This window comes from Pristis pectinata, chromosome 4 (assembly GCF_009764475.1).
Source record: "Pristis pectinata isolate sPriPec2 chromosome 4, sPriPec2.1.pri, whole genome shotgun sequence".
In the NCBI taxonomy this organism is placed as follows: domain Eukaryota; kingdom Metazoa; phylum Chordata; class Chondrichthyes; order Rhinopristiformes; family Pristidae; genus Pristis; species Pristis pectinata.
Genome location: NC_067408.1, coordinates 27,528,852 through 27,543,518, shown reverse-complemented (window position 1 = coordinate 27,543,518; position 14,667 = coordinate 27,528,852). Strand labels below are relative to the sequence as shown.

Below are 14,667 nucleotides of genomic sequence, written 5' to 3'. Positions count from 1 at the left end.
GCTGGCAATTAGACAAATTCACCAATCACAAAGTTGTGCCACAGGTTAGTAAGACCATAAAAAATGGAGCACAAGGGTTCATTTTTAGAGGAATGGAATTGAAAAATGGGTAAGTATGTTGGACCACTACTCAAGAAGTCTGCTGGCCATAGTGTCAAAGAAAATAGAGGGACCGAGCAAGATTTACCAAGAAATGAGAAAGGTGGAGGTATACATTTTTGAAAAGCATGAACAGAAAGGTCTCTTTTCTCTAGAGGAAAGGCAGTTAAGATGTGAACTAAAGGAAATCTTTCAAATCATGAAAAAGCTTTCATAGTGTACATACGGAGAGAGAGCATCTAGTTGTGGGAAAGAGTATAATTAGAGGCTCTGGAGCATCTGGACAGTAAAGACTCCTGCATTAGACTATTGTTTATTGATTATGGCTCTGCCTTCAATACTAGAATTCCAAGCAAACTCATCACCAAACTCCAAGACATGGGTCTCAAGATGTCCCTTTGCAACTGGATCCTTGACTTCCTGACCAACAGACCGCAATCAGTAAGGATAAGCAGCAACACCTCCACCATGATTCTCCTCAACATTGGTGCCCCACAGGGCTGCGTCCTCAGCCCCCTACTCTACTCCCTATACACTCATGACTGCATGACCAGATTCTGCTCCAACTCCGTCTGCAAGTTTGCAGATAATACCATCATCGTGGGCCATATCTCAAATAACAATGAGTCGGAGTACAGGAAGGAGATAGAGAGCTTAGTGACATGGTATCATGACAACAACCATTCCCTCAATGTCAGCAAAACAAAAGACTTGGTCATTGATTTCAGGGAGGGGGGCAGTGCACGTGCTCCTGTCTACATCAATGGTGCTGAGGTCGAGAGGGTTGAAAGCTTCAAGTTCTTAGGAGTGAACGTGACTAATAGCCTGTCCTGGTCCAACCATGTAGACGCCACGGCCAAGAAAGCTCATCAGCGCCTTTACTTCCACAGGAGGCTAAAGAAATTTGGCATGTCCCCTTTGACTGTCACCAATTTTTATTGATGCATCATAGAAAGCATCCTACCTGGATGCATCACGGCTTGGTATGGTAACTGTTCTGCCCGTGACCACAAAAAACTGCACAGAGTTGTGGACACAGCTCAGCAGATCATGGATACCAGCCTCCCTTCCGTGGACTCCATCTACACTTCTCGCTGCCTCGGTAAAGCAACCAGCATAATCAAAGACCCCACCCACCCCCAGACATTCTCTGTTCTCCCCTCTTCTATCGGGCAGAAGATACAAAAGCCTGACAGCACACACCACCAGGCTCAAGGACAGCTTCTATCCTGCTTTTATAAAACTATTGAATGATTACCTTGTACGATAAGATGGATTTTTGACCTCACAATCTACCTTGTTATGATCTTGCACCTTATCATCTACCTGCACTGCACTTTCTCTGTATCTGTTGCAGTTTATTCTGCATTGTTATTGTTTTACATTGTATTACCTTGATGCACTGTGTAATGAATTGATCTGTATGAACGCAAGGTAAGTTTTTAACTGTATCTCAGTACATATGACAATAATAAACCAATTCCAATTATCCATATAAGGGAGCCACTAAGAAATCCAATAAGAAATTGAGAAGAGTGGACAGAATATGGAACTCACTACCAGGGAGTGATGGAAGCAAATTGTCTGGATTTAATTACAAGAAGGCTGGACAAGCATGAGGGAAAGGGGAACAGAAGGTCACATTGATAAATTTGCAAGACGCAAGGAGACCATTCAAGTGGAGCATAAATGCTCACTGTTATGGACTGGTTGAGCCAAATGGTCTACTTCCATAATGTACCTTCTACATAATCCTATTTAAGCACAGGCAAATTTCACCATACGGTTTCAATTTTTTCTCTGCAGTGTTTTGTTTTAATATCTTGGCACACTGGCACTTATAGATTTATGAAAAGAAAACAAAATTTGCTTTTGCCCACTTTATCAATGGTATATGGATAAGTTAGAATAGGACCCACTCCTTACCTTCCACAGCTCTCTTGAAAAACACTTTGCAACTGCCACAAGTAAGAACACCGTAATGACATCCAGATGCTTCATCTGAGCAAACTAGACAGACTTTGGCAGGTGGCCCCGAGGAGGCATTAGAGGTGGAGGTGGTTGACGAGCTTCCTTCAGATTTCAGACCAGAGCTGGAGGAAAAAAAATATAATTTAGATCAAATAAAAACTAACAAGATCTGGCAGACAAATATTCCATAGGTATTTACATTTAAACAGTCACTTATTAGATTTGTACTGCCTGTTGAAGAGTTTCTCTGGCAGTGATACAATTTAGCTCTCTGAAAGGACAGGCCCAAACTATAACATTTAACAAATCTTCTCCCAATTAACCAAAACAGAACAGTAATACAATCATAGTTTACAAAAGTATTTCTAATTGGATCCATTAACTACAGTAAGTCCTTTTAAGGTTTTTCTTTAGAGTGTGCCACTGTATAATTTTCCTACTTTCAGTATGTTAAATAATTGCTTGCTCCAGGTGAAGAGTCTTAACCCAAAATGTCGACTGTCCATTTCCCTCTCCAGATGCTGCCTGACCCAAACAATATTTTTCAAAGAAATATACGAAGATCATACCATGTAACAACCACGTGGAATAAGAAATTGAACAATAACATTCCCATCTCTTTGTAACAGTAGAAAGCATTCTGCTTTGGCAGTACGTTTCCTTATGTATACTACAATGTACTCTCATCACTGCAACGTCAGCTCAGTTAAAAGTTACTTGTCCATCCTACCTACAAGCCTGATATTGCTCTTCAATACAGATGCTACTATATTGTTTTATTTGTCATCGGTTATATTTTGTGTTCTAACATTGACAACCTTCACTTCTCTGCCTAATTTTCACCATTATGCTTCAGAGCACCAGTCTCATCTCCCAGGGGTGTCTTGCAAACCCAAGTGTGCATATACTAAACATTACAATCGTTGTTTTCTCAAGTCCAAGGACATAGCTTTGAGCATTTCTTACACAACAGAATTAGCCACATCTAGCACTGGCCACTATCCTGCAATCATTCAGAAAAGCAAAGACAACACCAAGCTCGTTTTCTCCACTGCCAACCACCTCCTCTGTCATTTCCAACAAACAAGTCCAAAGAATCTCATACTGACTCGTTCGAAATCACTTGTTCAATTGCTTCTGTTGCATCTCCACCATTCCATTTACCAAAGCGTTGCCTGCTGCCACTTCCCTTAACTCGAGCCTGTCTCTAAGTACTCTTTCAATTCCCCTTGTCTTGTTACAACATGTTCATAAGTCTTGTGCTTATGGAAGTCTTGTCCATTTGGCAGTTTGTTGACAACAAACAGCTGACTTCACAATTCCTTTGATCACAATGTTTGGTGTTATCTTAAGCAGTTCTATCTTTTGTCTTCCTCCTCAGAAAACCATGGATGGAATTGTGGAATTCAATCTCCACATGCTGTTAAAAAGTCAAAGCTATCATGTAATATAAAATTCAATCATTCAGTAACAATTGTTGCTTTCAGCTACAGAGCAGAAGCACACAGAATACGTCTCCACATCTTTTTACCTCTTTGTATAACTAAAAGTTGAACCAGAGTAGCCATGTACACAATGTGGCCACAAGAGCAGGTCAGAGGCTAGGAATCCTGCAGTGAGTAACTCACCATCTAATTCCCCATAGCCTCCCCAAAGTGGTGGAACACTCTCCATTTGCCTGGATGATGCAGCTTCAACAGCACTCTTAACTTGAGACCACATGGGATATAATAGTCCACTTAATAGGTACCCTATCCACAAACATTCACTCTCTCCACCACCAATGTACATCAGCAGCAGCTTGTACCACATACAGAATACACCAGACAACTCACCAAGACTCCTTAGACAGCACCGTCAAAACTCACAACCTCTACCAGCTGGAAGGGCAAGGGCAGCAAAAGCATGGGAACACTATCACCTGGAAGTTGCCCTCCTAGCCACACACCACCCTGACTTGGAAATACATTGTCATTCGTTCACCTTTGCTGGGTCAGAATCATGGAACTCCCTCCTCAACAACATCGTGGGTATACCCACATATCAAGGACTGCAGTGGCTCAAGAAGGCAGCTCACCACCACCTTCTCAAGGGCAGTTAGGAATGGGCAATTAAATGCTAGCTCAGCCTGCGAAGCTCTCATCCCTTGAATGAATAAAAAAAGTAAAGGCATATTTCTAAGTGCGATAATAATGAGACATGGTGATAATTGATTCAACTGTGTTTTGGAAGAGTCTTAAATATCTGCTCACTCTTCTCATTCAGGGAATAGTGCCAGATACAAAGAGTTTTAAAAAGAGCAGTTTTTTTTAATATAATCTATGCCTGTATAAATGATAAACAGAGGGGTCGTAAGTGCTAAGTGGCACTAAAATAAATGACCAACTACCTGAATTGTAGGGACCTTGATTTTATGTGTGCAATATGATTTTAAACTGTTGTATTAATCAGAACAGAAGATCTGACTGTAAATTAGAAATATAAGATTTTGCTGTTTTCAATCAAGTTTATTTTTGGAAAATCTGGAACAAAACTGACATATAACTGGCTATCTGAAATGTTCAAAAGTGATCATTTGATCTAAAATGGTAAGGAAAGATAATATTTGAATCAACATTAAAACTCAAAACATATGAAAGTAATCAAGCCATTAACATGACCCTTCATGCACGCAGCAAGAGAAAGATTACCTTCCACTTATCTTGAAAATGTGAAAACCTAAGAAATGAAAATAAAAGCCCAATAACAAAATTAATTGCTTGTATAAAATGGCAGCTGCCACCATTTGGAGAAACCTATGCACTTTTCACAAAGACAAGCAGCTGAGCCCAGTTCAGTCTTGGAATCTCTCCAGGTCTGAATAGTTTCAAGGACACAGGCAGTAGAGTCTGGAATATAGCAGAACAAAATCTATTCTATCACCCGAATACCCATACATGCAACCTGTCATTAACATGCAATTTAAGAAATGCTAACATCTCAATGCTTAAATTGGCGTTATGTAAATAAAAGGAACACCTCTTTTCCTCTTTTTACAACCTTGAACTTTAACAATGCATTGATAAAATGAAACCAATGAGCTAATACAATCATAAAGTATTCTTCCACTGGTATTGTCAAACCCAGATGTAGGTAACTTCTGAATGCCTTGTTCTATTGGTTCAAATTATTAATCGCTTAATGCTAAACCATTTTGAAATAAGATCTTATTAGTCTTGCAATTCAAAAACAAAATCACCATTTTTGCAGCCGCCTGACTTCAGCTGTCCTTCACAAAAATTTTCCGATTTCGAAATGTGATTAAGGCTCTGCAATGAGTATATCCTGTGGCATTCTAGGCATCAGAGCAGAAAAATCTCTGGTCTGTAGATTCCACAGGACTATGCTGGAATATGGCCAAACTAGCATTTTTTTTGCGGAAATGCAGCATTTTGCACTACACTAGAAAAGTAGCATGATCGACTATGTTAATTGATCTTATTGCATCTACCTTCAGCTTAGTTTTACTGTAACCTCCATTTCATTTTTCATGCACCATTTTTTCTCCTTATGGGACAATGCTTGGTTTGTACTTGAACTATGAGCATTTACTGTTTCCTTGGAAGATCTGTTTCTTCTCAGTTCCTGCTCAAATCACTGATACAGGCTCTTGTCAAAAGGTTCTGTCATCTTTGATTTTACTTCGTCCCTTTCCATTACAAGTTTAAATCTATGTTATCACCATTTACCAATTATTTTTCCATACTTGCCCTACTTCATGATATCTAGAATCAGCACTTTCATTATTGAACTATAAACATCAATTCAGAAAGTTTTCTTCTCCCTCCTTGCCTTTCTGATGCATCTAATTTAATGTATTTGAATAAAGATTCAGAATTTGAACATTCAGCTGTATGTTCCACAAAACTTCAATACTACCCTTCATCAATACGACCACCCGCCACCACTTCTCCTGACATTTTGTCTTCCTATACTTCTCAAATACATTGATGCCAGAAAGGTTTAAAAGCCAGTACTTTCTGTCTTTAGCTCTTTGTTGAAGCCACTTTATCAGAACTCCACTTTTTTCATTATCCTATGGAATTCACTTTCAAAATCATCATTTATTTATTTACTAATCACTCTTGAGATGATGGTGGTGGGATGTCTTCTTGAACAACTGCAGTCCTTCTGTTGAGCTCTGGGACTTTGACTGAGCACCTTAGAGAATCAATAACATACTTACAAATCATAATGGCACATAACAAGGAGGGGGATTGATAGATGGCAGTATTCCCATGTGCCACTGCCCTTATCCTGTTAAGTAGTTGACGTCCTATGTTTTGGAGATGCAGCCAATTAAGCTGAGCATTAGATTTTAGTTATGGGGAGAGATTAGATAGATTGGGCTTGTTTTCCCTGGAGTGAAGGTGGCTAACGGGTGACCTGATAGAAGTATACAAGATCATAATAGGATAGTCAAAATCTTTTCCCCATCGTATTAAAAACAAGAGCAAAGTTTTAAGGTGAGAGGTAAGAGATTTAAAGGGAATCTTAGGGATGTTCTTTTGCACAGAGAATGGTTGATATCTGGAACGTGTTGCCAGAGGAGGTGGTGGAATCAGGTACAATTACTAGGTTTAAGAGGCATTGAGGCAGGCACTGAAGTAAGCAAGGTATAGAAGAATATGGTCCTTACACAGGCAAAATGGATTCATTTAGATGGGCAAAAAAGTCGGCAGGGACGTGGTGGGCTGAGGGGCCGATTTCTGTACTGTACAACTCTATGACTCTATGCAGTTGTGTTGCTGTGATGGTGCAGTTGAAAATGTTTAATACAGTAGATAGAATGCCAATCATATGAGCTACATTTATTGGGGATGTGACCAAGTTTCTTGAATGCTGCTGGAGTTGCCCTCATATATTTCATTATATTCCTGTTTTTCACCTGTGGAAAGACTTTGGGGAGTTGACAAACCAAGCGTATAATATCCAATCTCTGACCTGCTCCTTGTAATTGCAATATTTACAGTATGTTGCTACTCCAGTTGTTTCTGGCTTCCAAAGACCACAACCACATCCCCTTAAGTTGGTTTGAGTCTGGCTACTGGAAAGTTTTGATCTATAATTCCCATCAACTAGTTTTAGTTCTGTCCTTTGATGTCACAATTAGTTAAATGCTGCTTTGATGCCATGTGCAATGACTCTCATCCTCCCCGTTGGACGTCCGCATGATTTCCTATCTTTGTCATGTATTCTCTGATGTTAGAATTTGCTCTGCACAAACTGTTGTATTTCTCATTATAACAATAATTCACTTGAAAAGTACTTTTCCCTTCCTACTCGTGCACTAAACCGGAAAATTTCATCAACTTTTCTGCCAATTTCCCATTCTCTCACTTTCACATGGGACATTACCAATTCTTCCTTCTCCTTCTTCAACTTCTCGTCTCCATTTCAGGAGAGATGCTACCAACCAACATCCACTACAAGTTCAGTGACTCTCACAGCTAAAGTACATTTTCTCCTATCTCTCTTGCATCTGTACTGATGATGCACCTTCTGTACTAGTGTTTCCAATATGCCTTCCCTTTCTCATATCCAAGGATTACCTTACAGCCTGACTGATGGGGTCTTCAACCATGTCTGTTCCACGTTCTTTTCCTCAACCAGAACAGGAGTCTCCATGTCCTTGCCCTCCACCTCACCATCCTCCACAATCAAAGGACCATCCACTGCAATTTCCAACACCAACTACTAAACATATATCCCCACCCCTCCCCCTCCCCTTCCCCCTTCCCCACAGAGAGCATTCCATAGAGCCATTCCTTTCAGGATATCCCAGTTCACCTCTATTAAAAATACCCAGCCCCATCCCATGGCACATTTCTATGCAACTGCATGAAATTCAACACCCACCCTTTACTTGTAGTTAGTGCAATTTAGTATAGCTGCTACTTATGATGGGATTTCCTCCATAGTGATAAGACAAAACAGTGATTTGGTGACTGCTTTGTGGTACACTTCTGTTCAGTCCACAGAGGTGATCTCAAGTTTCCAGTCAACTATTATTGTTATTCCCATTCCACTCCAATGTGACTTCTCTGCTCCCTGTTGATAGCCTCCTATGCTCTTCTAACTTTATTTTCCAACTGGGCACATTACAAACTTTTGGACTCAACAACAAATTCAACAATTTTAGCTAATCAGCATACCCAGTATTTTTATTTCCGATTTCTGACAGCCACAATATTTACCTTTGGTAGTGTCAGATAATCATTCTATTTTTCCCATTTAAACCTCCTCCAGACTGGCCTTTTGTATTTTATTTGTTCCACCTACCTTCATTCTGCACCATGTTCACTTTTTAGTAAATTAAATCCTTGCTGCCTCCACTCTTTCACAGACATATTCTTTTGTTCTCTCCTCTTCCCCAATTTTTATTGTATTTCTAACTTGACGAGTTCCAATGAACAAGTACTTGACGAGTACATTGACCGGAAGTGTTAACTCTGTTTTGCTCTCCACTTATGTTGCCTCATCTGCTGAGTATTTCTAAAAAATTTTTGTTTGCATGTTATTGAAAAGTATTTAATTGGCTGCAAAAGATTAAGGCACTCTTAAATCATAGAAGTGTCATATAAAAAAAAGCTTATTCTTTCTTGAACTATTACATTTTCCACTGAGATTTCTTGATCTCCTCCCTTTTGTGTTTAAAGAGTAGGTAAGTAATTGAGGGTCATGATTCATGTGTCAAACTTTCTACTTCTTTCCCCAGAAATTGTCAAAAACCAAGTGACATATTGAATACCTCCCAAATGAGCTACTTAAAGTTTATGTGGAGTTTATGATGGATCATTTTTTTTGGAATATTCCTGATCAGATTCTCTTAATCATCCAAGTCATTTTATTTTCCATATTTCACTGTAGCAACTGTTTCAAAGGACACTGTAAACATCCTCAATATTACACAAGATCCTAAGAATCACAGCAAATTTCATCTGATATTTTACAATATTAGATAGATACTTATTTATTAGTCACATTTTAGCCTGAATCTACTTCCAAATGAGAAAAGATTTGTTGGCAACTGGAAATGCTTTTTTTTGTTGTAGACTTTTGACACCATATGAAAAAAAATCAATCTAATTTTCTCATCACCATCTCTCAATTATTTGTGTAGTTGCTGTTATACGTAGCAATGGTGCTTGGATTAAAGCAACAATTGGACATTAATTCTTGATGTGTGATTCACAGGTTGATTTATGCTCATTACAGCAAACCTCTCATTGCACTCCAAGATAGCTACACTTTCAACCTACAGTATTTGTGATGTCATTAGTGAATGCTAAAGCTGAGTCACAGGATATGACCGAGTAAAATTCTATCTTAAAAACTGTCAACATAAAAGCAATTTTAAAGAATTTGTTTCCTTTAAATACCTTAACCTGCAAAACATGACTCATCAACATTACCCAGAAAATTAGAATGTGAATTGCAAGCAACATTTCGAAAACTGAAACTAATTTTCCATGCTATACACAGCCATGAAAGCTATACTCTTTTATTTAACCCACATTGCTACTTATAAAACCGAAGAGATTGTATACATTAAAAAGAGCATTGTCAACTTTATGCCATCTTCAAAAATGTGATACACAAATCCTGTGTCCTTTAAACATTTCCAGCAAAAGACAGGAGACATTTCCGTTGCTACAACTGGAATTTAGAACTGTTTTTAATGAAAAGCAACCTACATATTTCAAGAAGGAAAAAGTAGCAAATAAAGCAAAGTAGGAATTTAAAGAAGTAACTGGAAGTTTGGTTGAAGAAATGGATTTTAAATAAGTTGTTTTTAAAAGATAGGGAAAGCAAAGAGCAACAAGTTAGGTTTATAGTGAGTTAAACAACAGAAACTGCTGGAAACATTCAGCAAGTTTGATAGAAACTGTGAGAAGGAAAACAGTTAAGATTTGAAGTCAAAGGCCCTTCATTAGAGATGGGAGAGAGAGAAAATGAGTTAGTTTTAAGTTGAGCCACTGAGTACTTCCAGCATTTTCTATTTTTTTATATATATTTGTTCATTTAGAAGTTGATTTTCTAAAGAAAAAGGCTGAGGAAACCAAAGACATTGCCTCAAATGATCAAGTGAAGGAAAAATCAGGATAATCAGTTGGAAGCCAGAAGACAGTGCAAGACTCAGATGAGGCAGAATTGAAGACAGATTGAGAAATTCTAATTTTTTTTGCAGTGAGTCAGCATAGCACAGCAATAACAGAAGATAAGCGAGTAGAACCTATAGTGGGACAATACAAGGATAGCGGGCTTTGAACAATTTATATAAAATGAAGAGTTGAAGATCAAAGAAAAACTGAAGCACAGATAAAGGTAGGTTGAATTGCAGAGACAGTGTGGAGTTGGACATACAAAAGCTGGATCAGTTAGGAAGATTTCATCAACTACAATTTATATTAAGTGAGTTTGCCTGAACATGCACAAGGTTAACAGACACAGAATGACAGCACAAATAAATATGAATGTGGTTTTTAAAGACACCAAATTGGCAGTTTGCAGATGGCTTACATTATCATGGCAGTGTAAAGGAAATGAGTTTTTAATGCTACTTCATGTTAAGTTGCTTTTCAATTTATAAAAGCGGTTCTCCCATGGTGTTCCTCATTGAAGTTATCCAATTCAATAATCTGTGATAGGAAGGTGTTCAAAAAAACAAATGTAACATTTAACAAGATGCCAATACTACACAAAGTATTTTGTTGTTTTATATAATATCGCTGTGTTATGCTGACTTGCTGCAAAAAAAAAAAATTAGAATTTTTCAATCAAACCTGTCTTCAATTCTGCCTCATCTGAGCCTTGCATTGTACTATTTATAAAGTAAAATCTCAGATGACATTCCAGTTGTGTGTGGTATTGCAATGTTGAAGGTGTTCTTTTGGTAAGAGGTTGAGCAATATTCATCAGCTGCTTCTGTAAAATCTTATCCCCCTGAAATCCTGTTTCTCACTTCCAAAACTTAATTTCTTCTCCAAATTTACTACCACAAATTTACCACTGTCTTTCCTGGAATTTAACAATTGAAATCACTCCAATCAAGAGTAATGGCTTCAGATCGATAAATGATACTCTCTGCAACAATTCTCCTTGATCCCTCTCCGCCCTTAGACTCAGCCAAATATTGCTCCCTCCTTCAACATTATTCATCTATTCTACAACACAATGGCACTTTTTTTTCCTTAGTGCAACTCTTATTTGCCAGATGATGGTCAAGATAGCTATAGCTCCATCTTCTTTTCCTGACTCGATCTTTTGATCAGAATCCCAGGTAACCAGTAGAAACCAGGAAAAACAGGATGAAACAAGTTTAAACATCTTAATATGTAGCTGCTAACCTGTGTTTAAAATTCAGCCAGGAAAACACAAAAGAAACTTTCAACTTAGATCAAGAACTTGAAGCAAGCAAAGACATACTGTACATACTGATGATTTATCTGAGGAATGGTATGAAGATTCCAACAAACTGAAAGAAGAGATCTGAATGATCCTATGGTCACTGCCAATTACTGTCTGCTGGTAATGAATGAGTAAGAGTACCCACATGGACAAATAACGTGATATGCACCACCAGAAAGGAGAGGAAAAAGAACAGGAAACTACAACACTACCACTAATAGCTGAAATGCAATGGCACAGTAAGCATGAAAATGCAAAGTTTCTGGGAAGCCCGAATATCATTTCTCCAATACTATTCCTGCATTTTATTGACAGAAGTACTATTTTGAGATGCAGACATGGCTGCTCCCACTTATAGGTGCTAATAGATAAACTTATACAATTTTTGGATATGAGTTTTTTTTTTAAAAGCAGAATTTTCTACTCAAGGCAAAGTCGTCAATGTTCCCAGTTTTTTTCAATAATGAATGGTTTGCCAATGTTGAGTAATAAAACAAAGCTCTTTTAATTTACCCACTGTACATTTCCAAGTCATAAGATGAACTAGAATAAAGTTAAGTACTAATATTGTCCCTCAAACCTAGCCAATTTCTCATTTCCGCAAAAATATGACATTTCTATTAATTTATACCAATCAACACTATGGCCTCAAAGCTGAAACTAACACTTTTTGGGTGTTAGGCAATGATAAATTAGGATGCATGAAGACTTTGTCGAAACTCTTAAGATTCTGGTCATATAGCTCTATATTTGAGAGCAATTTCCATCAGTCCATAAGGAAAACAAACCCGTGAATTTACGATCTAACTGCCTAATCTCTATCAATTGGACTTCCACATGGAATCCAGAAGAAAATTCTTAAGTCAATGAAAGTTGTGTTCTACATTGCAGCTCCCTTAACACATCACTGGTGGGGCATATCATTAGCTATATCATCAACTTCACCATAATTTAATAAAAATATCTACAGTGTAGTAATAACTTTACAATACAATGCACTAAACCCATCGTTTAAGGCAGTACTTTTCTATACTCAAATGAAAACAGAAAATGCTGGAAAACCTTAGCAGGTTATGCAGCACCTTAGGAAAAAGAAAGAATATTTCAGGCCATTCAAGACCTGAAACATTAACTGTTTTTCTTTTTACAGATGCTGCCTAACCTGCTGAGCTTTACCAGCAATTTTTTGTTTCTATTTCACCTTTCCAATGTCTGCAGTTTTTTGTTTAAATGTTCACTTTTCTATACTTAGTCATTTAGCATTTTATCTTTTTGTTGTAGCTAAATGAAATCTGGCAATGGCACATCATGCCTTAAATCATGCAATTTGGTGAAACAAGCAGATAAGAAAAGCTTCAAGGAACATTACCATATAACTAAAATAATTAATACAAAACATGCAATATTAAAGTAGTTTAAAGAAAATGCATTAAGATTGTGATCTTTACATTTTAACAATATGTTCATTTTTTATTGCAGCAGTATTGCCCATTCTTCTACTCCTTTTTTAAGATTTCACTTTTCTTGCCATACACCAATGTCTTGCATGAAATGCAATCCAGCTTTTACGCCTACCCTATTTATGCAAATTCTCTCAACTCTCAGGACTGTACAAGGCACATTTTGTACTCCCAACCAGAGGGACCATCCAGGTCATTCTCCTCCTCATGAGCATTGCCAGAGATAAACAGCTTGTAATCATAAGTATATACTTTGGCCACAGTTTTCTGCAGCCCAGGTAGAATGAAACGGGGAAAGGACACAGCCAAAAATGCAATGAGGATCAGTGAATTTGCCAACAACTTGGAGCAAGCAAAGCAAATATGAAACAAATCAGTTTCAGATCTATTTTTTGCAGCACGTTTCTTTCTTTGCTTGTTTGGAATAACCATGATCATATTAGCTTTTCTACAAATGCAATACTTACAAATTTTAATACAGTAAACATGCTCATTAGCATGCAATTTCCATCCCTCTGGAATCATAGACATCCTGAACAAAAATACTTCATCAATGACCCAAGCAAAATAATCAATACAAAAACAAACAGCAAAGTTCAACCTCTTTTAGATAGCTTCCCCCCCCCCCCCCTTTTAACAGATACACATATCCACAATTCAGAACAAAGAATTACATGCAGATAACCCCAGTGTTATGGTTGTTTGGATAATAAAAATTTGCACTAACAGAATTCACAATTCACTATCCAAAAATTTGAGATACGGAATAAAATTCACTCTCACTAAATATATGCAGAAAAAAATCACAATTTTATTTCAACTTAAGGTTCTTGATGAAAGTGCGTATGACATGGCTACATGTTATGGAAAATAGCAATACAGACATTTTCTAAGAATGCAACCCCTGTAATGGAGGCGACATCTGCATTTCTCACTTGATTAAACTTGCATGTTAAATGTCATCACATATTAGACATTAGTGATGTTGACCACCAATTTACTGGTTCATTAAAGTCCTTCAGGGGATGAAATCTGCCATCCTGAGAATGAATCTAATAGAGTACAAGAGAGGGAACTGGTGGATGTGGTGAACGTGGATTTTCAGAAGGCCTTTGATAAAGATTCCACACAGGAAGTTGCCCACTGTTTGAAAAGGAAATCAAAACCCTGGTGAGCTTAAACTGAAAGTAAATACATAAAGGTGCTCTTTGGTTATGTGGAAACAATGGGTTTGTTCTCTAGAGAACAAGGAGTGACGTAATAGACTTTTATGATGTGAAGGGACATGATGTAGTGGCAATGTAAAGTCCCTCTATCAGGATGGGTGGTAACCAGAGTAGTGAGAAGATATTTCTCCACTAGATTACAGTTAAGATCTAGAATGCACTACTTGAAAAGCTCATAGAACTGGAGTCCAAAGGAATTTTAATAGGCAAATGATAGTTAAACAAAATTAATTAGGAGGGTTATGGAAAGCAAGTTGATGTGTGGGATTAAATTGGAAAACCCTTTCAAAAGTCAGCACAGACATGATTGGCCAAATAGCCTCCTTCGTGCAATATTAAACTATGATTCTACAAAGTGCTTGTGTGAAGCCATTCTGGTTCATTGCCCTTGTCTTAGCTGAGCCACCGATAAACTACTGGATTTGTTCTTACAGGTTACTACAAATATTTTGCATGCATTA

The 14,667-nt window shown here is 37.7% G+C and overlaps 1 protein-coding gene across 3 annotated transcripts in view; it reads right to left on the bottom strand.

Moving 5' to 3' along the window:
• Nucleotides 1-14,667, bottom strand: part of LOC127569917 (glucocorticoid receptor-like) — a 95,757-nt gene that overhangs the window by 31,301 nt on the left and 49,789 nt on the right. For all 3 annotated transcript variants that reach the window (XM_052014974.1, XM_052014975.1, XM_052014976.1), the window contains exon 3: nt 2,026-2,192. In XM_052014974.1, coding sequence (XP_051870934.1) covers nt 2,026-2,192 — 167 coding nt within the window. The remainder of the gene's footprint in view (nt 1-2,025; nt 2,193-14,667) is intronic.